The sequence below is a fragment of the Schistocerca nitens genome, chromosome 12, assembly GCF_023898315.1.
Source record: "Schistocerca nitens isolate TAMUIC-IGC-003100 chromosome 12, iqSchNite1.1, whole genome shotgun sequence".
In the NCBI taxonomy this organism is placed as follows: domain Eukaryota; kingdom Metazoa; phylum Arthropoda; class Insecta; order Orthoptera; family Acrididae; genus Schistocerca; species Schistocerca nitens.
Genome location: NC_064625.1, coordinates 128645914 through 128669218, shown reverse-complemented (window position 1 = coordinate 128669218; position 23305 = coordinate 128645914). Strand labels below are relative to the sequence as shown.

Here is a 23305-nt window from a genome sequence, read left to right as displayed (position 1 = left end):
TATGGGCCTCCCAAAGGTTCAGCCATTTCAGCCTATCTGCCCTATGTCATATCTACATCACATATACACCATGAGCAGAATTTGGGAGATGCCATATTACATTTTATTTAAGACCTCATTTGGTGGATTTTGTAAACGGTTATGTACTATACAGGGTGGTCCATTGATCGTGATCGGGCCAAATATCTCACGAAATAAACAAAAAAACCACAAAGAACGAAACTTGTCTAGCTTGAAGGAGGAAACCAGATGGCGCTATGGTTGACCTGCTAGATGGCGCTGTCATATGTCAAACGGATATCAAAATAGAAACCCCCATTTTTTATTACATATTCGTGTAGTACGTAAAGCAGTATGAATGAATTAGTTGGACCACTTTTTTCGCTTTGTGACAGATGGCACTGTAATAGTCACAAACATATGGCTCACAATTTTAGACGAACAGTTGGTAACAGGTAGGTTTTTTAAATTAAAATACAGAACGTAGGTACGTTTAAACATTTTATTTCGGTTGCTCCACTGTGATACACGTACCTTTGTGAGCTTATCATTTCTGAGAATGCATGGTGTTACAGCGTGATTACCTGTAAATACCACATTAATGCAATAAATGTTCAAAATGATGTCTATCTACCTCAATGCATTTGGCAATATGTGAAACGACATTCCTCTCAACAGCGAATAGTTCGCCTTCCGTAATGTTCGCACATGCATTGACAATTCGCTGACACATGTTGTCAGGCATTGTCGGTGGATCACGATAGCAAATATCCTTCAACTTTCCCCACACAAAGAAATCCAGGGACGTCAGATCCGGTGAATGTGCGGGCCATGGTATGGTACTTCAACGACCAATCCACCTGTCACGAAATATGCTATTCAATACCTCTTCAACCGCATGCGAGCTATGTGCCGGACATCCATCATCTTGGAAGTACATCGCCATTCTGTCATGCAGTGAAACATCTTGTAGTAACATCGGTAGAACATTACGTAGGAAATCAGCATACATTGCACCATTTAGATTCCCATCGATAAAATGGGGGCCAATTATCCTTCCTCTCACTATGCCGCAACATACGTTAACCTGCCAAGGTCGCTGATGTTCCACTTGTTGCAGCCATCATGGATTTTCTGTTGCCTAATAGTGCATATTATGCCGGTTTACGTTACCGCTGTTGGTGGATGATGCTTCATCGCTAAATAGAACGCGTGCAAAAAATCTGTCATCGTCCCAAAATTTCTCTTGCGCCCAGTGGCAGAATTGTACACGACGTTCAAAGTTGTCACCATGCAATTCCTGGTGCATAGAAATATGGAATGGGTGCAATCGATGTTGATGTAGCATTCTCAACACTGACGTTTTTGAGATTCCCGATTCTCGTGCAATTTGTCCGCTACTGACGTGCGGATTAGCCGCAACAGCAGCTAAAACACCTACTTGGGCATCATCATTTGTTGCAGGTCATAGTTGACATTTCACATGTGGCTGAACACTTCCTGTTTCCTTAAGTAACGTAACTATCCAGTGAATGGCCCAGACACTTGGATGATGTCGTCCAGGATACCGAGCAGCATACATAGCACACGTCCGTTGGGCAATTTGATCACAATAGCCATACATCAACATGATATCGACCTTTTCCGCAATTGGTAAACGGTCCATTTTAACACGGGTAATGTATCACGAAGCAAGTACCATCCGCACTGGCAGAAGTTACATGATACCACGTACTTATATGTTCGTGACTATTACAGCGCCATCTATCACAAAGAGAAAAAAGTGGTCCAACTAAAACACTCACATTTCTTTACGTACTGCACGAATATGTAATAAAAAATGGGGGTTCCTATTTATAAAAACGCAGTTGATATCCGTTTGATCTATGGCAGCGCCATCTAGCGGACCAACCATAGCGCCATCTGGTTTCCCCCTTCAAGCCAGACAAGTTTTGTTCTTTGTAGTTTTTTCATTTGATGCTTATTTCATGAGATATTTGGCCCAGTCACTATCAATGGACCACCCTCTATAACTTACATCCTATGAATAAATGGCATTTCAAAGCACAAGCAAATTGAGGATCTCTTGGAAACACATTGTTTTTTGTACAATTCGTTGTAAAAAACTGACAGAAAATGTTGTATCGGTGTTTAAAGAATTTTCGTTGTTTTGACATTGTAACTTGCGTGTCATCATTCCATTCTACAGCTGATGGTTGTCATTATGCGCAACTGTGAATACATTTAATGTATTTCATAATGGCCATAGTTGCCGCAGTGCCTGTTCCTTTGGACACGCATGCATGACCAATGGAACTTTGCATTGTAATCAGAATAACACAGGCACTGCAAATTGTATATATCCACTACGTCTACAGTTCTTAACTTTATACCAGCTCTCAGAGCCAGAGCGTACATGGTGTATATGCCCCAGGGAATCCACGAAAAACCCCAACACTTTTTTCATCCAAGGAAAACCTGGGGATTTTTTAGACTTCCGCAGATTTTTCATTGTTTAAGTTGCCATTAAATTTTTGTAATTTTGACTGGTAAGAACTGATTCTTTAACAAAGAATTTTACTTTAGCCCACTACTGCAGAATAATACTGCAGCAATAAAACAAAAACAAGATAATAACACTAAAATGGAACTTTAGTTTCAGAGAAAATGTGCCATCTGCAACAATAAAAAACAGTGCATACACAAGCATCTACCGACAGCAAAGTCTTTCAAAGTCTTTAGGATGAAGACTATGCAATACTCTGAAATAACAAATTGCTTTCCACAAGCATTATGTCACAACTGTTTACATATCTAAAAGGTTGAATGAAAATATTGTGAATGATGGTTTGAGAAGTATTGCTTTTGAGGCAAATTCTCTTTTACACAAGATGAATCATTCACATGTGAGAATGTGCAATGAATTTCTTAAATCATGGAGTGTTTGACTGACATTTATAACTGAACACTCAGGACTTGCCACTTAGAAAAATATTTTTCCATATTTAAAATTTTACTGGCACATTTGTGTTTTATATACCCCACAGAGTACCACACATTAAAAAAGAGCTAGCTTTGAGGTTAATTCTTCATATTTATTTTAGTTCTTTTACAGATTACAAATTATGCAATAACAAAGGCAAAAAGTATAATTAAGCTTAAAAAAAGTGTGAAATGAGTGCTAGAGCAATTTCACACATAACTGGCTTTTCTGTGGAAAAGTCGAAGTGCTCAACAGAACACGAATTCAGCGAGGTAACACACAAAATGTTCAGTGGTGCAGCAGTGAAATCTATCATCGTGCCTGTCATAAATATTCAGCTGTTACAGTTTAAGATTTGTTCTTAGGATCTTCCCTCACCACACACTTGGAGAAAAGCAGCAAAAAATATTTGATGACCAATATTATATGTGAAAGCTTAGCTTTTCTTGTAGCTATACTGAATGTATATTAATTTAAACCATTAACTTTCCCGATTTCTGTTAACGATACTTAACAGTGATACTGCTATCGGCTGGCAAGATCATATGACATGAGCTACAATTGGCTGACAAAAGCGCATTGCAATCTCGATTCCAGTACTTTAGAAGTTGCGATGTTGTACTTGGTGGAATTCTCACTTACACTATTGTAATACAAAAATATGCAGCGTACATGTTGACACCCATCAATGATCTTTCCAAAATAAGCTGTTTGTTGCTAGGTTTTGTTTCTTTAAGTGCTGGGAAGTTCTACAGTGGTGTATAAAACCCATACAATTGAAAGGACTGATAAGTTTTACAGCTATTTTGGAAAGTCTCTTGTTGTTGCGGCACTTAAATCTATACCTGATGTAATAAATTTCTCTTCTTTAGATACGCTTTCCTTGCGATAGCCAGTCTACATTTTATATCCTCTCTACTACGACCATCATCAGTTATTTTGCTCCCCAAATAGCAAAACCCATCTACTATTTTAAGTGTCCCATTTCCTAATCAAATTCCCTCAGCACACCTGATTTAATCTGACTACATTCCATTATCCTCGTTTTGCTTTTGTTGATGTTCATCTTATATCCTATTTTGAACGCACTGTCCATTCTGTTCGGCTGCTCTTCCAGGTCGTTTTCTGTCTCTTGACAGAATTGCAATGTCATTGGCAAAACTTCAAGTTTTTATTTCTTCTCCCAAAACTTTAATTCCTACTCCAAATTTAACTTTTGTTTCCTTTACTGCTTGCTCAATATACCAGGTGAACAACATCTGGAACAGGCTACGATCCTGTCTCACTGCCTTCTCAACCACTGCTTCCGTTTCGTGCCCCTCCATTCTTCTTACTGCCATCTGGTTTCTGTACAAATTTTAAATGGCCTTTCACTCCATGTATTCGACCCCTGCCACCTTCAGGATTTGAAAGAGAGTACTCCAGTCAACAATATCAAAAGCTTTCTCTAACTCTACAAATGCTAGAAATGTAGGTTTGCCTTTCCTTAATCTATCCTCTGAGATAAATCATAGGGTCAATATTGCCTCATGTGTCCAACATTTCTACGGAATCCAAACTGATCTTCCCAGAATCATACAATGTAGGCTTTCAAGGCCGGTGTTGTCTTCAGTTGAAACTTCCGGGCTGAGAGGCCGTGTCAATATATAAAATTTCCACCTAACGTTTCGTCTCCATCTGTGAGAGACATCTTCTGAGGTTGTCCGGCTACTGCCACTGAGGCTAATGGGATGTTCGTGCTAGAGCACTTGGCAAGCACGAACTTGCTTGTTGCACAAACATCCCATTATCATGTGCGCATGTATAGAGAAGCAATAGATTCACAAACACCATAACAATTTTAATAGAAAAGTGGAAGTTTTAAAGTTAGACAAAATATGGATGTCGACGTTGAGCCAGCAGAATTACAAACGATTATTCTTAATCGAGAATGATGATGCCTTCCAAAGATAGGCATACCGTCGGCATCACATGACAAATGGTGGTGCGCTCTATAAATGCGAGAGTACCTGGAGCCTCAGTGGCAGTAGCCGGACGACCTCAGAAGATGTCTCCCGCAGATGGAGATGAAACATTAGGTGGAAATTTTATTTATCGACCACGGCCTCTCAGCCCGGAAGGTTCAACCGATCTTCCCAGAGATCAGATTCTACCAGTTTTTCCATTTGTCTGTAAACACAAAAATCTTTTAACTCTTCACCTCCAGTATAGGGTATTTTCACCCTGGAAAAACTGTGTTTTTAAGCGGGTAAAAATAGGGAATTTTTTTTTTCTTGCCCGCGTACACACCCTGGTGTAGGTGATTAGCTTCTATAACTTTACACAATCTGATATCTTGCCGCTATATGTTAGTGGAAGGAGAGAGAGAGAGACCAAAGAGTACCCTCACCTGCCGTTTCCTGTGCAGACACCGCCGGGCTCGGCTCGGCTGCGGGTGAGCCGCCTGCGCCACCTCCAGCTTTGGCCCGCAGGCTGCAGGTGCCGCACTCGTTGCCCTCGACGATGACGCAACAGCGGCACTTGCGGTGGCCGCAGGAGTCGCGGATGAACAGAGAGCCCACCCTCCAGAAGTCGCCGCACTGCGGGCACGCCACGGGCGGCGCCCGTCCGGATGGGGACGCCGACGGGCCCGGCGCAGCCACCGCCGCTGCCGCCATCTGCGGAGGAGACTGACCGTTATCGGCTTACTCAGCAATTGGGAATCGTATACGGGTGATCGCTCTTGGTACAACAATTGAGTTAGAAAACTGCTGCAGAAGCAAAGGGAACTTCACAGCAAACATAAACATAGCCAAAGCCTTGCAGACAAACAAATATTACGCGAAGCGATATGTAGTGTGAGGAGGGCCATGCGAGAGGCGTTCAATGAATTCGAAAGTAAAGTTCTATGTACTGACTTGGCAGAAAATCCTAAGAAATTTTGGTCTTATGTCAAAGCGGTAGGTGGATCAAAACAAAATGTCCAGACACTCTGTGACCAAAATGGTACTGAAATAGAGGATAACAGACTAAAGGCCGAAATACTAAATGTCTTTTTCCAAAGCTGTTTCACAGAGGAAGACTGCACTGTAGTTCCTTCTCTAGATTGTCGCAAAGATGACAAAATGGTAGATATCGAAATAGATGACAGAGGGATAGAGAAACAATTAAAATTGCTCAAAAGAGGAAAGGCCGCTGGACCTGATGGGATACCAGTTCGATTTTACACAGAGTACACGAAGGAACTTGCCCCCCTTTTTGCAGCGGTGTACCGTAGGTCTCTAGAAGAGCGTAGCGTTCCAAAGGATTGGAAAAGGGCACAGGTCATTCCCGTTTTCGAGAAGGGACGTCGAACAGATGTGCAGAACTATAGACCTATATATATCTCTAATGTCGATCAGTTTTAGAATTTTGGAACACGTATCATGTTTGAGTATAATGACTTTTCTGGAAACTAGAAATCTACTCTGTAGGAATCAGCATGGGTTTCGAAAAAGACGATCGTGTGAAACCCAGCTCACGGTATTCGTCCACGAGACTTAGAGGCCCATAGATACGGGTTCCCAGGTAGATGCCGTGTTTCTTGACTTCCGCAAGGCGTTCAATACAATTCCCCACAGTCGTTTAATGAACAAAGTAAGAGCATATGGACTATCAGACCAACTGTGTGATTGGATTGAAGAGTTCCTAGATAACAGAACGCAGCATGTCGTTCTCAATGGAGAGAAGTCTTCCGAAGTAAGAGTGATTTCAGGTGTGCCACAGGGGAGTGTCGTAGGACCGTTGCTATTCACAATATACATAAATGACATTGTGGATGACATCGGAAGTTCACTGAGGCTTTTTGTGGATGATGCTGTGGTATATCGAGAGGTTGTAACAATGGAAAATTGTACTGAAATGCAGGAGGATCTGCAGCGAATTGACGCATGGTGCAGGGAATGGCAATTGAATCTCAATGTAGACAAGTGTAATGTGCTGCGAATACATAGAAAGAAAGATCCTATATCATTTAGCTACAATATAGCAAGTCAGCAACTGGAAGCAGTTAATTCCATAAATTATCTGGGAGTACGCATTAGGAGTGATTTAAAATGGAATGATCATATAAAGTTGATCGTCGGTAAAGCAGATGCCAGACTGAGATTCATTGGAAGAATCCTAAGGAAGTGCAGTCCGAAAACAAAGGAAGTAGGTTACAGTACACTTGTTCGCCCACTGCTTGAATACTGCTCAGCAGTGTGGGCTCCGTACCAGATAGGGTTGATAGAAGAGATAGAGAAGATCCAACGGAGAGCAGCGCACTTCGTTACAGGATCACTTAGTAATCGTGAAAGCATTACGGAGATGATAGATAAACTCCAGTGGAAGACTATGCAGGAGAGACACTCAGTAGCTCAGTACGGGCTTTTGTTGAAGTTTCGAGAACATGCCTTCACCGAGGAGTCAAGCAGTGTATTGCTCCCTCCTATGTATATCTCGCGAAAAGACCATGAGGATAAAATCAGAGAGATTAGAACCCACACAGAGGCATACCATCAATCCTTCTTTCCCCCAACAATACGAGACTGGGATAGAAGGGAGAACCGATAGAGATACTCAAGGTACCCTCCGCCACACACCGTCAGGTGGCTTGCGGAGTATGGATGTAGATGTAGATAAATCTGTACCTGAAGGCTGGAAGGTTGCACAAGTCACACCGATATGTGAGAAAGGAAACAGGAGTAATCCACTGACCTACAGACTCGTATCGCTAATGTTGATTTGCAGTAGGATTTTGGAATGTATACCATTTTCAAACATTACCAGCTATCTAAAAGAAATCAATTTATTGACAAAAAGCCGACATGCAACTAGCTCTTTATTCGCACTAAGTAATGAGTACTGCCAGTAGCAATCTCAAACTGATTCCATATTTCTATATTTCCAGAAGGTTGTCACACTGTTCCTCTTGAGAAACTTCTAATCAGATTATGTGCCTACAGAATATCGCCTTACTTGTGGCTCCGGATTCATGATTTCCTGTTATAAAGGTATGTAGTAATTGATAGACAGTCATCGAGTAAAACAGAAGTGACATCTGGAGTTTCAAAAGGAAGTGTTATAGACCCTCTGTGGTTCCTCATCCACGAGGGTGGTTTGAAAACTTCTCGGAATGGAATAGAAAGAAAGTACCTACATCACTGAAACTTTTTTTTATTTTTCAATGTAGTCTCCTTTTAGATTAATGCACTTGGTCCAACGATGTTCCGGTGCCTTCAACTCATCTTGAAAATGAGTTTCCTCCAGGCCTGCAAAATAGTTGTCAACTCTGGCTATCAGTTCTTCATTTGAAGTGAATCTTCATCCACCAAGAAAAATTTTCAGATGGAAGTCTGACAAAGCCATATCAGGTGAATAAGGCAGGTGTGGCAACAATTCATGTCTTAGTTTGTGTAATTTTTCCATGGCGATGGCACGTGTGTGCGGGCACGCATTGTCTTGTCGTAGCTCCCATCTTGCAGATAATTTTTTCATTTCTAATTCTTCAAGTGATTACTCTAGGAATATACTACGACCTCCTACATATCGCTCACATAGGGATTGTGAGGATAAGATTAGATTAATTACAGCATGCACAGAAACACTTAAACAATGATCCTTTCTGATCTTGATATGTGAATGGAATGGGGAAAAAATGGTAATACCCTCTTCCGTGCACTTAAGAATGGTTTGCAGAGTATCGATACAGATGTCAATAATTCACAATTGACACACAAATTAGTTGTTTGTTGTACCAATATGATCATTGAAGTAATAATATAGTATTTAACTCATTAGCAAGTTAAATGGCAGTGTGAATAGTCATCAATGAAAATAACCAATATTTGAAAATATATTGTAATAGGGTAGATAAAAAAATCTTCTCATCAAGTGGCAGCAGGAGAAAAAAAAATATAAAGGTTAAGGAAATGAGCAAGCTTTTGAAGCCAGTGGCTGCTACTTCTCGCAAAAGGGGGAAGGGGAAGGAAGAGGGGTGAAGGGAAAGGACTGGCAAGGTTTAGGAAATGAGGAAAGTTCAGAAAAGTCATCCAGAACATTGGGTCAGAGGAGACTTACTGGATGGGATGAGAAGGAAAGATTGTTGGAGACTGTACCAGACAAGATTTGAAAACCTGAGAGCTTAAAGGTGGAAGGTAGGTAATAAGCAAAACAAGAGATTACTGACAAATATCATACAGGCCTTAACAAGAGCAAAGTGCATTGTATGTGGCGGTGGTGGTAGTGGTAGTGGAGGGGAGAGGGGAATGGAGGAGGGAGGAATAGACAAGTCAGAAAACAGAATACGAGGGCAGTTCAATAAGTAATGCAACACATTTTTTTTCTGAAACAGGGGTTGTTTTATTCAGCATTGAAATACACCAGGTTATTCCCCAATCTTTTAGCTACACAACACTATTTTTCAACGTAATCTCCATTCAATGCTACGGCCTTACGCCACCTTGAAATGAGGGCCTGTATGCCTGCACGGTACCATTCCACTGGTCGATGTCGGAGCCAACGTCGTACTGCATCAATAACTTCTTCATCATCCGCGTAGTGCCTCCCACGGATTGCGTCCTTCATTGGGCCAAACATATGGAAATCCGACGGTGCGAGATCGGGGCTGTAGGGTGCATGAGGAAGAACAGTCCACTGAAGTTTTGTGAGCTCCTCTCGGGTGCGAAGACTTGTGTGAGGTCTTGCGTTGTCATGAAGAAGGAGAAGTTCGTTCAGATTTTTGTGCCTACGAACACGCTGAAGTCGTTTCTTCAATTTCTGAAGAGTAGCACAATACACTTCAGAGTTGATCGTTTGACCATGGGGAAGGACATCGAACAGAATAACCCCTTCAGCGTCCCAGAAGACTGTAACCATGACTTTACCGGCTGAGGGTATGGCTTTAAACTTTTTCTTGTAGGGGAGTGGGTGTGGCGCCACTCCATTGATTGCCGTTTTGTTTCAGGTTCGAAGTGATGAACCCATGTTTCATCGCCTGTAACAATCTTTGACAAGAAATTGTCACCCTCAGCCACATGACAAGCAAGCAATTCCGCACAGATGGTTCTCCTTTGCTCTTTATGGTGTTCGGTTAGACAACAAGGGACCCAGCGGGAACAAACCTTTGAATATCCCAACTGGTGAACAATTGTGACAGCACTACCAACAGAGATGTCAAGTTGAGCACTGAGTTGTTTGACGGTGATCTGTCGATCATCTCGAACGAGTGTGTTCGCACGCTCCGCCATTGCAGGAGTCACAGCTGTACACGGCCGGCCCGCACGCGGGAGATCAGACAGTCTTGCTTGACCTTGCGGCGATGATGACACACGCTTTGCCCAACGACTCACCGTGCTTTTGTCCACTGCCAGATCACCGTAGACATTCTGCAAGCGCCTATGAATATCTGAGATGCCCTGGTTTTCCTCCAAAAGAAACTCGATCACTGCCCGTTGTTTGCAACGCACATCCGTTACAGACGCCATTTTAACAGCTCCGTACAGCGCTGCCACCTGTCGGAAGTCAATGAAACTATACGAGACGAAGCGGGGATGTTTGAAAATATTCCACAAGAAATTTCCGGTTTTTTCAAACAAAATTGGCCGAGAAAAAAAATGTGTTGCATTACTTATTGAACTGCCCTCGTACATATAGTACTAAATGGGAGTGTGGAAGTGAAAAAATGGAACAGCTGCTGAGAAGAAATGCTGAGACAGAAGAAATTAAAAAACTTTAATTAACACTATTCAAAAACAAATGTCCCGTTCCTTAACTCTCCAGTCTCCGCCACCTCACAAAGTCCCACCGTCCAGCCACAGAGGAGCATTCCCCTCGTATCTCAGTACCATCAAGTACTGGAGCAACTGAATTACATTCTCCACCAGGGTTTCGACTACTTCTTGTCGTGCCTGAAGTAAGAAATGTCCTGCGCACTATCCTTCCCACCCCTCCGACAGTAGTATTCTGCCGTCCATCAAAGGTACACAATATACTCGTCCATCCCCACACAACCCCTGCTCCCAGCCCCTTACCTCATGGCTCACACTCCTGCAATAGACCTAGATGCAAGACTTGTCCCATACATCCTCCCACAATCACCTACTCCAGTTCGGCCACAAACACGCCTATCCCATCAAAGGCAGGGCTACCTGTGAAACCAGTCATGTGGTCTACAAGCTAAGCTGCAACCACTGTGCTGCATTCTATGTGGATATGACAAGCAACAAGCTGTCTGTCCACATGAATGGACACCTACAAACTGTGGCCGAGAAACACATGGACCACCGTGTTGCTGAGCACGCTGCCAAACATGATTTCCTTCATTTCAATGACTACTTCACAATCCGTGCCATATGCATCCTTCCCACCAACACCAACTTTTCTGAAATGCTCAGGTGGGAACTTTCGCTACAATATATCTTACGTTCCCGTGACCATCCTGGCCTCAACCTTTGTTAGTCACTGTCCTCTCCCACCCAGCCCCTTCTCTGTCCCCATTCCAGCACTACACAGCCCTCATTCCTCCATTGCACACAGTCTTTTTACTTCTCTCCTTTTCCGTTGTCCCCTCCCACCTCTCCGCTGTCCTCCGTCTAACCTTGCGACTGCACACAGCTGCCCTACCCTCTTTCCACCTCATCCCTGTGCGTTCCCAACAGCATGTCACTGCCCACCACCCCCATCCTACTATCCCTCCCCCTCCCCCCCACAGCCTCCTCCTTACCCCCAACCAGTCGTCCCTCCCATCATGCACTGGCGGTGCTGCTCGCAGTGTGGGCTCAGCTGCTTGAGACTGCAGTCGTGTGCGTGTGAGTTGAGTTTGCAAGAGTGTGTACGTGTGTGTTTGTCGTCTATTTTTGACGAAGGCCTTAGTGGCCAAAAGCTTTATTTGTGACAGTCTTTTGTTGTGCCTATCTGTGGCTCACCACCTCCGCGGGTCGACCGATCCCACCCGTCGGCTGTGACCCGTGACGTAAGGCTGTTGTGGTGTGTGACATCATGACGGCGCGGAATTTAGTTTGTGAGAGTGGCGTGTTTGTAGGTGTCGTTTTGATGCGATCGGTGGTGCTCTCTGGTGGTGTGTTAGGTGATGTTTTTGGTTTAGTTTGCGAGTGTGGCGTCGTGTGTGAATTTTGGTAAATTGCTTTTTTTATGCCTTTGGTAGGTATGGATATGACTGACAAGGTCAACAGTATGAGATTTTCACTCTGCAGCGGAGTGTGCGCTGATATGAAACTTCCTGGCAGATTAAAACTGTGTGCCCGACCGAGACTCGAACTCAGGACCTTTGCCTTTCGCGGGCAAGTGCTCTACCAACTGAGCTACCGAAGCACGACTCACGCCCGGTACTCACAGCTTTACTTCTGCCAGTTCCTCGTCTCCTACCTAAGCCATGTCTCCGCAATATCCTTTCTTTCAGGAGTGCTAGTTCTGCTTGGTTCGCAGGAGAGCTTCTGTAAAGTTTGGAAGGTAGGAGACGAGGTACTGGCAGAAGTAAAGCTGTGAGTACCGGGCGTGAGTCGTGCTTCGGTAGCTCAGTTGGTAGAGCACTTGCCCGCGAAAGGCAAAGGTCCCGAGTTCGAGTCTCGGTCGGGCACACAGTTTTAATCTGCCAGGAAGTTTCATATCAGCGCACACTCCGCTGCAGAGTGAAAATCTCATTCTGGAAACATCCCCTAGGCTGTGGCTAAGCCATGTCTCCGCAATATCCTTTCTTTCAGGAGTGCTAGTTCTGCATGGTTCGCAGGAGAGCTTCTGTAAAGTTTGGAAGGTAGGAGACGAGGTACTGGCAGAAGTAAAGCTGTGAGTACCGGGTGTGAGTCGTGCTTCGGTAGCTCAGTTGGTAGAGCATTGCCCGCGAAAGGCAAAGGTCCCGAGTTCGAGTCTCGGTCGGGCACACAGTTTTAATCTGCCAGGAAGTTTCATATCAGCGCACACTCCGCTGCAGAGTGAAAATCTCATTCTGGAAACATCCCCCAGGCTGTGGCTAAGCTATGTCTCTGCAATATCCTTTCTTTCAGGAGTGCTAGTTCTGCATGGTTCGCAGGAGAGCTTCTGTAAAGTTTGGAAGGTAGGAGACGAGGTACTGGCAGAAGTAAAGCTGTGAGTACCGGGCGTGAGTCGTGCTTCGGTAGCTCAGTTGGTAGAGCACTTGCCCGCGAAAGGCAAAGGTCCCGAGTTCGAGTCTTGGTCGGGCACACAGTTTTAATCTGCCAGGAAGTTTCATATCAGCGCACACTCCGCTGCAGAGTGAAAATCTCATTCTGGAAACATCCCCTAGGCTGTGGCTAAGCCATGTCTCCGCAATATCCTTTCTTTCAGGAGTGCTAGTTCTGCATGGTTCGCAGGAGAGCTTCTGTAAAGTTTGGAAGGTAGGAGACGAGGTACTGGCAGAAGTAAAGCTGTGAGTACCGGGCGTGAGTCGTGCTTCGGTAGCTCAGTTGGTAGAGCACTTGCCCGCGAAAGGCAAAGGTCCCGAGTTCGAGTCTCGGTCGGGCACACAGTTTTAATCTGCCAGGAAGTTTCATATCAGCACACACTCCGCTGCAGAGTGAAAATCTCATTCTGGAAACATCCCCTAGGCTGTGGCTAAGCCATGTCTCCGCAATATCCTTTCTTTCAGGAGTGCTAGTTCTGCATGGTTCGCAGGAGAGCTTCTGTAAAGTTTGGAAGGTAGGAGACGAGGTACTGGCAGAAGTAAAGCTGTGAGTACCGGGCGTGAGTCGTGCTTCGGTAGCTCAGTTGGTAGAGCACTTGCCCGCGAAAGGCAAAGGTCCCGAGTTCGAGTCTCGGTCGGGCACACAGTTTTAATCTGCCAGGAAGTTTCAAGGTCAACAGTTTTCGGTTGTCGGCTATGATGGGGGACAGTGCGTTGTCTCTAATAAAATTTCATCAACTATTTGGATTTTTGGATGAAGTCGTGAAGAAATGAGGCTTACTTAAAGTTCCGGCGTCTCGGACCAGGGATGGCTGTATGTGGAGATGTCGTAAGGATAACAGGTCAAGGAAAGTGTTCGATCCCACTGTGTGGCTGTGAATGTTGGTATCGGGAGATGTTTTTGAGCTATATAGGTCAAGGGAAGTGTTAGGTCCTAATTTATGGGATCGGGAGCTGCTGTTGAGCTATATAGGTCAAGGGAAGTGTCCGATTCCAGAGATATTGTGTTTAGTGGTATTTGGGGAGTTTTGTGATGTCGGTTTTTTTCGTCATTTTGCGTGGTTTTGTATGGGGGTGGGTGTCTAAATTTGTTTATATTTAGTTTGTCCCCACCCAAAAACCCCCTATTTCCTGTGCTTGTCCCGTTAGTGTCATTAGGCTTTTTGTGGAACGTGTGTGTGTGTGTGTGTTTTTCCATGTATTTTCGTCCTCGTAATGTGTACGTAACGACTTTATATGCGCCATATTGGAATTGTGGTTTATGGTCATTTCCGCCATATTTGTGACGTCACGGGTCAAAGCAGACGGGCGGAATCGGACACTTCCGTATTTCCATCTCCGCTATATAGCGGGTAGCAACTTTCCTTTTCACAAAATTATTAATTAATATAAATTAGAGCCAGGTGGGTGGTGAGAACTAAGGACATGTGATGCCAGTTACCACCAGTTGAGATTTGAGAAACTGGTGTCTGGGGGAAGAATCCAAATGGCACAAGTGGTGAAACACGCACCAAGGTCACAACGGTCATGTATTAGAGCACACACTGCAACAGGATATTGTGTGTTACCGGTGAACACCCACTGTCTATGCTCACTCATCCTAACTGATAACTTGGTAGTAGTCACACCAATGTAAAAGATCAAACAGTGTTTACATAACAGCTGGTACATGATGTGTAATTTCACATGTGGCTCTCCCTTTGATAGTGTATGTTTTGACAGCTAGAAGGCTGGTCTGGGTGGTGGTAGGAGCATGCATAGGGCAAGTCTTGTAGTGGGAATAGTCACAGGGGTAGGAGCCATAGGGTAGGAAGATGGTTGTAGAAGGAGCATAGGGTCTGACAAATATATTGCAGAAATTGGGAGGGCAACAAACAGCTGTTCTAGGTGTGGTGGGCAAAATCTCAGACAAGATGGCTCTCATTTCACAGCATGGTTTTAAGAAGACACATCTTTGTTGAAGTAGCTGGTTAATATTTTCTGAGACCACGATAATGCTGAGTGAGGATGTTGTCTTTTGGAGGGGTCAGCAGTATCAGGATTGGATGTGATGGTCCGGGAACTCTACTTTTAAATTAGGCTGGTGGTGTAATTACATCCAGTGAAGGCAGTGCGGCGTGAGAATGGTTGTGAGCTGCTGTATCTTTTATTTTCTGACCTGCCTATCCTCCCCACCACCACCACCTCTACCACACACAACGCACTTAGCTCTCTGCTGTTATTAACTCCTGCATGATGTCAGTAACTGCTTGTCCTGCTTATTACCCTCCACCTTTAAACTCTCAGGTTTTCAAATCTTGTCTGGTGCTGTCCCCACCAATCATTCTTCGCTTCTCGTCCTATCGAGTAAATCTACCCTGATCCGGGTTCTGGGCGACTTTTCCACCCCCCCCCCCCCCACTTCCTAAATCTCGCCAGTCCTTTCCCTTTACCCCTCTTCCTTCCCCTTCAGCCCATCTGCCAGAAGAAGGAATCACTGGCTCCGAAAGCTTGCACATTTCCTTAACCTTTATATACGATTTCTCCTGCCGCCACTTGGTGGGTAGACTCTTTTTATCTATCCTATTACATTATACGATAAATTAGAAATATTGTGTAAAAATGCCCATAGCTATCACTTATCAATAACAATTAGTTAACTGTGAAATAGCTAAGTTGTTACTTATAGTTACATTTGTCATGAATTTTGTTCTTTTGAAACTGTTAAGAATGACAAAAATCTGTTGACTAAAGCAAAAGAACAGTTAAGTATAATTATGTCAGAGATTAGCCTCATGATGGAATGATACATGTTAATGTTCAATGTTTAATATTCTGAATGTTCTGTAAGTATTTGAAGCAGCTCTGTAATATTTCCGTTCAAAGTTATTTTGATACAATATTTTACACTGAACATATCGACATACATTTTATACATTGTGCATGGGCTTCCCTCAACAAAATAACAGCTAATTAGTGAGGAAATTTGGAATTACCATTGGTGTCCCTGATTAGTGTGCTGTTGAAGATTGGAACTGTCTCCATAAGCTCACTAATATAGAGCACGAACAGCAAGGGCCCTAACAGACTTAATTACAATACAACAAAATAATTGATCAACAGCCCACACAACACACTGGTCATTATGCAGTTCAACCATACTGTGTGCAACATTCCAGTTTTGTGACTGCCTATTTTTAGTCACATAGCTACCCCATTTTTGCAGCAAGAAACTGCTCTCAAGCAAGAGTTTATGAAAACAGCACTTAGTCCCTATCTTCCTGTACATGAGGACATTCCTGCATTCACCGAAAGCAGATTTCACTCCTGTCATCCGCTGCTACAAGACACAACATTTTTGATGGACGACAGAGTAACAATAATAGACTTATGAGCTGAAATACGGAAGAACAGCATTATCCGAGAACAGTTCGAGATGCACTGCATCTCATCCTGGCTATCATGTTTTGAAGAGCACTGCAAGACCTGGTCTGTGCAAAACAAAAATAGAACAAACAGTGGAAGATGTACTGACAAAATGTAAAAATAGGAATCACCCAGCTACGATTGTGGTGCAGAATGACAAACTCTTCAGCATATCAATATGTGTACCCAAAATGATCACACCCTGGCAAACCTGATGAGTTCCTGATGGCACCAAAGACATAAATTATATACATTCAGCAATTGGAGATATGTCTGTGGTCTTCTTTGCTTTGTAAAATCTGTACATTTAATTAATTTGTAATTATGACATTTTCTGTGTAGTAAATGTGTATATACAGGATGTCCCAGGAGGAATGATGGGCTCTAAAATGCACACCTTTAGAGCTATGAGCACTACTACATCTTCGATATGGCAAAACAAATCTCTTCTAATGCCAGCTCTTTGCTTTCCATATTTTGGGAAAAGGTAGTATGGACCAAAACAAGAAAAGATTGTCTATAAACATGAGCTCTAAAATGTGTAACTTACAAGCTTGGAGCACTCCTTTAATGGAAGAGAGATTCATGGAGGTATGTTCCCTCTTTGCAACTAAATGAAAGGCAGTTTGTTTTATGCCAAATGCATTTTGATTCTTTTATTTATGAAGCATCTTCTGTGGCCTGAGGTAAAAATGTATTATGTAATAGTTACAAGTATGTTACTATGTTACTTTTTCTAATGTTATTATCCTTTTTTTCAGGTTAGGAATAAAAGAGAACAACATGAGAAAATGTAACATAATAACATATGTGAAACAATTCATCCTCATCATCAACATCATCATCATGAACACTTTCCAGCCCCAGGCTGGACCTGCCTGGAATATAAGCCACACCATTTGGTCCTCTTTTTCCACCATTTTCTGTGTTCACTCTATCCAATCATCACTTCATTTTTCAGCACACTTCTTCACACTTTTCAGCCATCAATCCCCCAGTGTTTCTCTTGGTCATTTCCTTTGTATCTCCATTTCTTGTATCTTCTTGGGAATCCTCTTGTTTTCCATTCTCTTCAAATTCCCATACCATCTTAAGCTTGATGTTTCCATCCTGCTCTACAACAGTTTCTCTTTCATTACTTCCCTCATCCTTTCGTTTCTCATCCTATCTCTCCTTATTATCCCTGCCCTACTTCTAAGAAATTTCATTTCACGTGCCTATAACCTGCTTACATCTATTTGCTTAATTACCCATGTCTCACATGCATAAGTCAGTATTGGGATGTAGTATCACTTCTCTGTTTTTTTGTGGTATGTATTTGTTCCAAGCCAGGCTCATAACACTTCTCATTTCTTTCACTTCCCTCTAATACACTTCCCAAGTTCTTGACACTTTATACCTTCTTCAATTGTTCACCTCCATTCAGCAACCACCAGTACTTGAATCTGTGAGCCATATGCTACAGAAACAAATAACTAATACATTAAACAGCAAATGAATAGAAATTGGTACAAATTGATCATGCACACAAAGCGCCAATCGACAAGTTTTTGTGTTTAGGGTAGGCTGTTGGAGACTAGAGATGGATGGACAGAGAGGAGCAGAAATGAAAAGCAAAATGATTGTGAGTGCTTTGGTAAACCAAAACCAAGCATCCAATGTATCTGCAAAAAAAAGCTTACAATCGGTGTGTATTAGCAGCTTTTTTAAATTGCAAATGGTACATGGAATTTTAATTCAAGTACTGACAGTTGATCAGTGAACAATGGAGATGAACATTCCCAGCCCCAGAGAACAGATTGGAATGGAAGATATAATTATGACTGCAATGAAAATGAAATGGAGGCAGGAGGAACATGCCATGTGGAAACCTGCTAGGTGATGGACCATGGTTGTTCTTTGTTGGATACCAAGAGATGCAGAAACACTACAATGACAGCCTAATTGAAGGTGAGTAGGTGATATTAAAAGACATGCAGGAGCAATATAAAGATGGAAGAGAGCCTGGTGTGTGTGTGTGTGTGTGTGTGTGTGTGTGTGTGTGTGTGTGTGAGAGAGAGAGAGAGAGAGAGAGAGAGAGAGAGAGAGAGATCTGTGTGTTCGTGTATGTCCACTGCTTTTTTTAGCTTCCAATGTAACTGGTTTTTAATCTGCATCTGAAAATACTACTACTGCCCATCTGACGTTTTAATCTCAAGGATAAACTAAATATTTTAGCAGCTGTCTCGGTTATTGCTATCTGTCTACAGTTGCATCATCTAGACAGGTTTACAAATTATTGTCCCCTTAAGAACTGCACTTCATCAGTGAATAAAATTACTGCGATGTTGTCGTTTATATTCCCAACCATTTCAATGTATGCCAAGACAGAAGGCGTGGCTGAGCCCTATAATGGCAAATCGCATTCAGGATATTTATGCATGGACACCACTGCAGGCCTGCTGCACTCCTCCACCATTCGCAAATTTTGGATGTAGTAGCTTGGTTCTATATTGAAAGACTATCCGTCATAACAGTGTGACAGGCAGACGCAACTTGAAGTGGTGAATCATCATGAGACATTAGGGTGTTTCGAGGAAATGCACCACCGTATCCTCCAGTAAGTGTTAAGGAGGTTTCTGCGGAAAACGTTGTAAGTCAAGATTTAAGGTATTTGTATCTTTGAGGGCCACGAATCAGAAAGAACACGTGACACAGGTTTCTGATTCTGCGCTACGTTGGTAGCGTAGTTATCTGGTAGTATCAATAACGACGCCGCAAAGGCAATGATGTATGCGGGGCGGACTGCTTCAATGCATGAAGAAAAACTTCTAGATAAACTTTCACCTGCCCAAACCCGAAACCATCACAAACATACGGTAAAAAATCGTGTAAGTAAAAAATGCCCTGTGACAAGATATAAATGAGTTCAGGTTTACCTCGTAAAATGTTATGACAAGACTGTCACCTTCGCACTACGTAAATATATACATTTTCACTTCTAGAACAGCGTCACTGGGACAATAACAAACGAACTTGCAGAGCACTGTCGATACAAAACGAGAAAAATCGATTTTTGCCGTTCACAAAAATTATTCGATCGGTAAGAGTCGATAGTTGCACTAATTGTCAAATGGAGACTTCGATGAATCAAAACATTATACGGGAGAAAAATTGCCCTACTCTAACTCTACAGTTCATGAGTTCACGGTAGTCCGCTTGTCAATATGTGGCGCCCTTATTGTTCTGTAACATTTGTGTATGGAGCTGCGGAAAAATAACTGTCTATATGCCCTCGTGCACGGATTAACTTCTTTATAAATTCCCGAACATCTGATTCAAATGGCTCTGAGCACTATGGGACTTAACGAGGCCAACGAGAATTCTCGTTGGCCTCGGGGACTTAACATCTGAGGTCATCAGTCCCCTAGAACTTAGAACTCTGAAATACTGAAGCTTAAGGACATCTCACACATCCATGCCCGAGGCAGGATTCGAACCTGCGACGTAGCGGTCGTGCGGTTCCAGACTGAAGCGCCTAGAACCCCTCGGCCACAACGGCCGGCCTCGAACATCTCTTTTACGCTTTCGCAAATTAAAAATAAAATATTAGTAAGGTGAAATGGAATACTAATATATGTATTAAATGTAATCTCCAAAATAACTGCGCAGTCACCATACACAATAGTCACTTACTTGAGGAAGGTATTATGTCCAGATATTCTGGAGTACACAGTAGTTAAACCACCACTCAAAAAAAAGAGACAAAATAACATGGAAAACTAAGGCTACGCTCTGTTCGTCCATCACTCTCAAAAGTATTTGAAAAGGTTGTCACGACACAATTCAAATTTCCGCACAAAAATTAAATGCAATTTAACAAAAACAGTTACTATGTCCAAAGGCAAAAACACGGCATTTGCTATCAACAAATTTGTAGACAAAATTAGCTCCTCTACAAACAACTACTGCGAGCTCAGGAATTTTTTTGTGACCTTTCAAAGATCTTTCATAGTGTGACCCACTTGTTGTTAGTCTCTAAACTGCAAAAATATGGATGTACGAGCATTTTCTTATGACAGCTTTGGGCCTAACGAACCACTTGAAGACTTAAGAGTGGTTTTAACAGCAGAGAAAGTGTCACTTTTTATTTTTCGATACAAGATTCAGTAATACAATTTCCATAAATGTGCAACCCCAATGTCGCATGTGGCTGGTTTGGATTGGAGCAGAGTGAACAGTCTAAACCAGAGGCTCAGAAGATTCTGCAACAACACTGGATGCAAATTTACTGAGTTCTGACCTCAACTACAGTATAGGGAGTTGTCGGACCCTCCTCCCCTCCCCCTTGGCTGCTAGGGTAGTGCAGTATGTGTGGCATGCACATGAGGCTTTTTTAGATTTGAGGAATGCCCCCTTGGAAACAGTGATGAATTTCCTGCTCAAACCATAGACGGGATAGCCATTTTACTCTCAGAAAATGTCTGTCCTCACAGATCAGACTAGGAAAGGTTAATATGATATTAATAAACTGCAGAAACGCCCCTGATGAGAACCCAGAATTGGTGTTGCGTATTAAAGGTAATGATACACAGATAGTATTACGAACAGAAAGTTGGTTGAAACTGGAAGTGAACCGTGATCAAATCTTAAATTCAGATCGGACCATTTATCACAAGCATAGGTCAGTTGTCAACGGGAATGGTATGTTCTTTGTGGTAATGAATTTGATTATATCTAGAGAGGATCCACAGACTCTGAATGTGAAATAATCTGGGTAGATCCATCATGCTAATTGGATGCTTTTATAGATTGTCTGCATCAGTAGCTGTAGTGGCAAATTGCTTCAGAGAGAACTTGCAGTATTTCAGATGAAGGTCTCATGATTACACTGTTGTAATAAGAGGAGACTTCAATTTGCCAGCTATAGAATGGGGAGTCACACAATCAAAACTAGTACCAGAGAGAACAATACATCTGACTTCATTCTGAATATCTTGTCTGAAATACATTGAGCAGATAGTTACAAAATTGACTAGTGAGAGTAACATCTTAGACATCTCAACAATAAAAAGAACTGAACTTTTGAAATGAGTTAATGAAGAGGAGGGTATCAGCAATCACAAGCCTGCAAAAGTGACTATGACTATGGTATTACAAGGAATGTTAAGAAAAATAGGAAAATATTTTGCTTCGCAAGAGTGACAGGATACAAACTGCAGAGTGTCTGAGTAGTCAGCATCAAATGTTCAGTGCTGAGCACGAAGATGTGTAGCACAAATGGAAAAAAAAAAAAAAAAAAAAAAAATGGAAAGCATCATTCAATATGCCTTAGACAAGTATGTTGCAAGTGAGGTCTTAAGGTATCAGAAAGACCCACAGTGTTTTAGTAGCCATGTTAGAAAACTGTTCTTTAGACAAAGAGAGCTTCATCTCAGATTCAGGAGAAGGCAAACCCTAGCTGACAAACAAAGCTGAATTAAATGGAAATGAGCAAGCGAAGAGCAATGAGAGAAGTGTTTGATGACTTTGAAAGAAAAATTTTGTGAACTTATCCGACTAGAAATCCTAGAAAGTTTTGGTCTTACACTACTGGCCATTAAAATTGCTACACCAAGAAGAAATGCAGATGATAAACGGGTATTCATTGGACAAATATATTGTACTAGAACTGACATGTGATTACATTTTCACGCAATTTGGGTGCACAGATCCGGAGAAATCAGTACCCAGAACAACCACCTCTGGCCGTAATAACGGCCTTGATATGCCTGGGCATTGAGTCAAACAGAGCTTGGATGGCGTGTACAGGTACAGCTGCCCAAGCAGCTTCAACACGATACCACAGTTCATCAAGAGTAGTGACTGGTGTATTGTGACGAGCCAGTTGCTCAGCCACCATTGACCAGACGTTTTCAATTCGTGAGAGATCTGGAGAATGTGCTGGCCAGGGCAGCAGTCAAACATTTTCTGTATCCAGAAAGACCCATACAGGACCTGCAACAAGTGGTCGTGCACTATCCTGCTGAAATGTAGGGTTTCGCAGGGATCGAATGAAGTGTCGTAACACATCTGAAATGTAACGTCCACTGTTCAAAGTGCCGTCAATGCGAACAAGAGGTGACTCCTGGGACGTGTAACCAATGGCACCCCATACCATCACGCTGGGTGATATGCCAGTATGGCGACGATGAATACACGGTTCCAATGTGCGTTCACCGCGATGACGCCAAACACGGACGTGACCATCATGATGCTGTACATAAAACCTGGATTCACCCGAAAAAAATGACGTTTTGCCGTTCGTGCACCCAGGTTCGTCGTTGAGTACACCATCGCTGTCTGTGATGCAGCGTCAAGGGTAACCACAGCCATGGTCTCAGAGCTGATAGTCTATGCTGCTGCAAACATCGTCGAACTGTTCATGCAGATGGTTGTTGTCTTGCATACGTCCCCATCTGTTGACTCAGGGATCGAGACATGTCTGCATGATCCGTTACAGCCGTGCGGATAAGATGCCTGACATCTCAATTGCTAGTGATACGAGGCTGTTGGGATCCAGCACGGAGTTCCATATTACCCTCCTGAACCCACCGATTCCATATTCTGTCATTGGATCTTGACCAACGCGAGCAGCAATGTCACGATATGATAAACTGCAACTGCTATAGGCTACAATCCAACCTTTATCAAAGTCAGAAATGTGATGGTACGCATTTCTCCTCCTTACACGGGGCATCACAACAACGTTTCACCAGGCAATGCTGGTCAACTGCTGTTTG

General features: G+C 42.8%; 1 protein-coding gene and 1 non-coding gene across 2 annotated transcripts in view; one reads left to right on the top strand and one right to left on the bottom strand.

Annotated features, from left to right (window-relative positions):
- The window catches only part of LOC126215374 (uncharacterized), a 32608-nt gene extending 13044 nt beyond the window's left edge, over positions 1–19564 (bottom strand). Inside the window, exons 1-2 of the mRNA XM_049942068.1 lie at positions 19463–19564; positions 5373–5640 (exon numbers count right to left, since the gene is read on the bottom strand). Coding sequence (XP_049798025.1) covers positions 5373–5640 — 268 coding nt within the window. The 5' untranslated portion in view covers positions 19463–19564. The remainder of the gene's footprint in view (positions 1–5372; positions 5641–19462) is intronic.
- Trnas-cga (transfer RNA serine (anticodon CGA)) lies at positions 12806–12879 on the top strand. The gene has a single exon. It is a non-coding gene; the product is annotated as a tRNA-Ser (tRNA).
- Positions 19565–23305: the final 3741 nt, after the last annotated feature.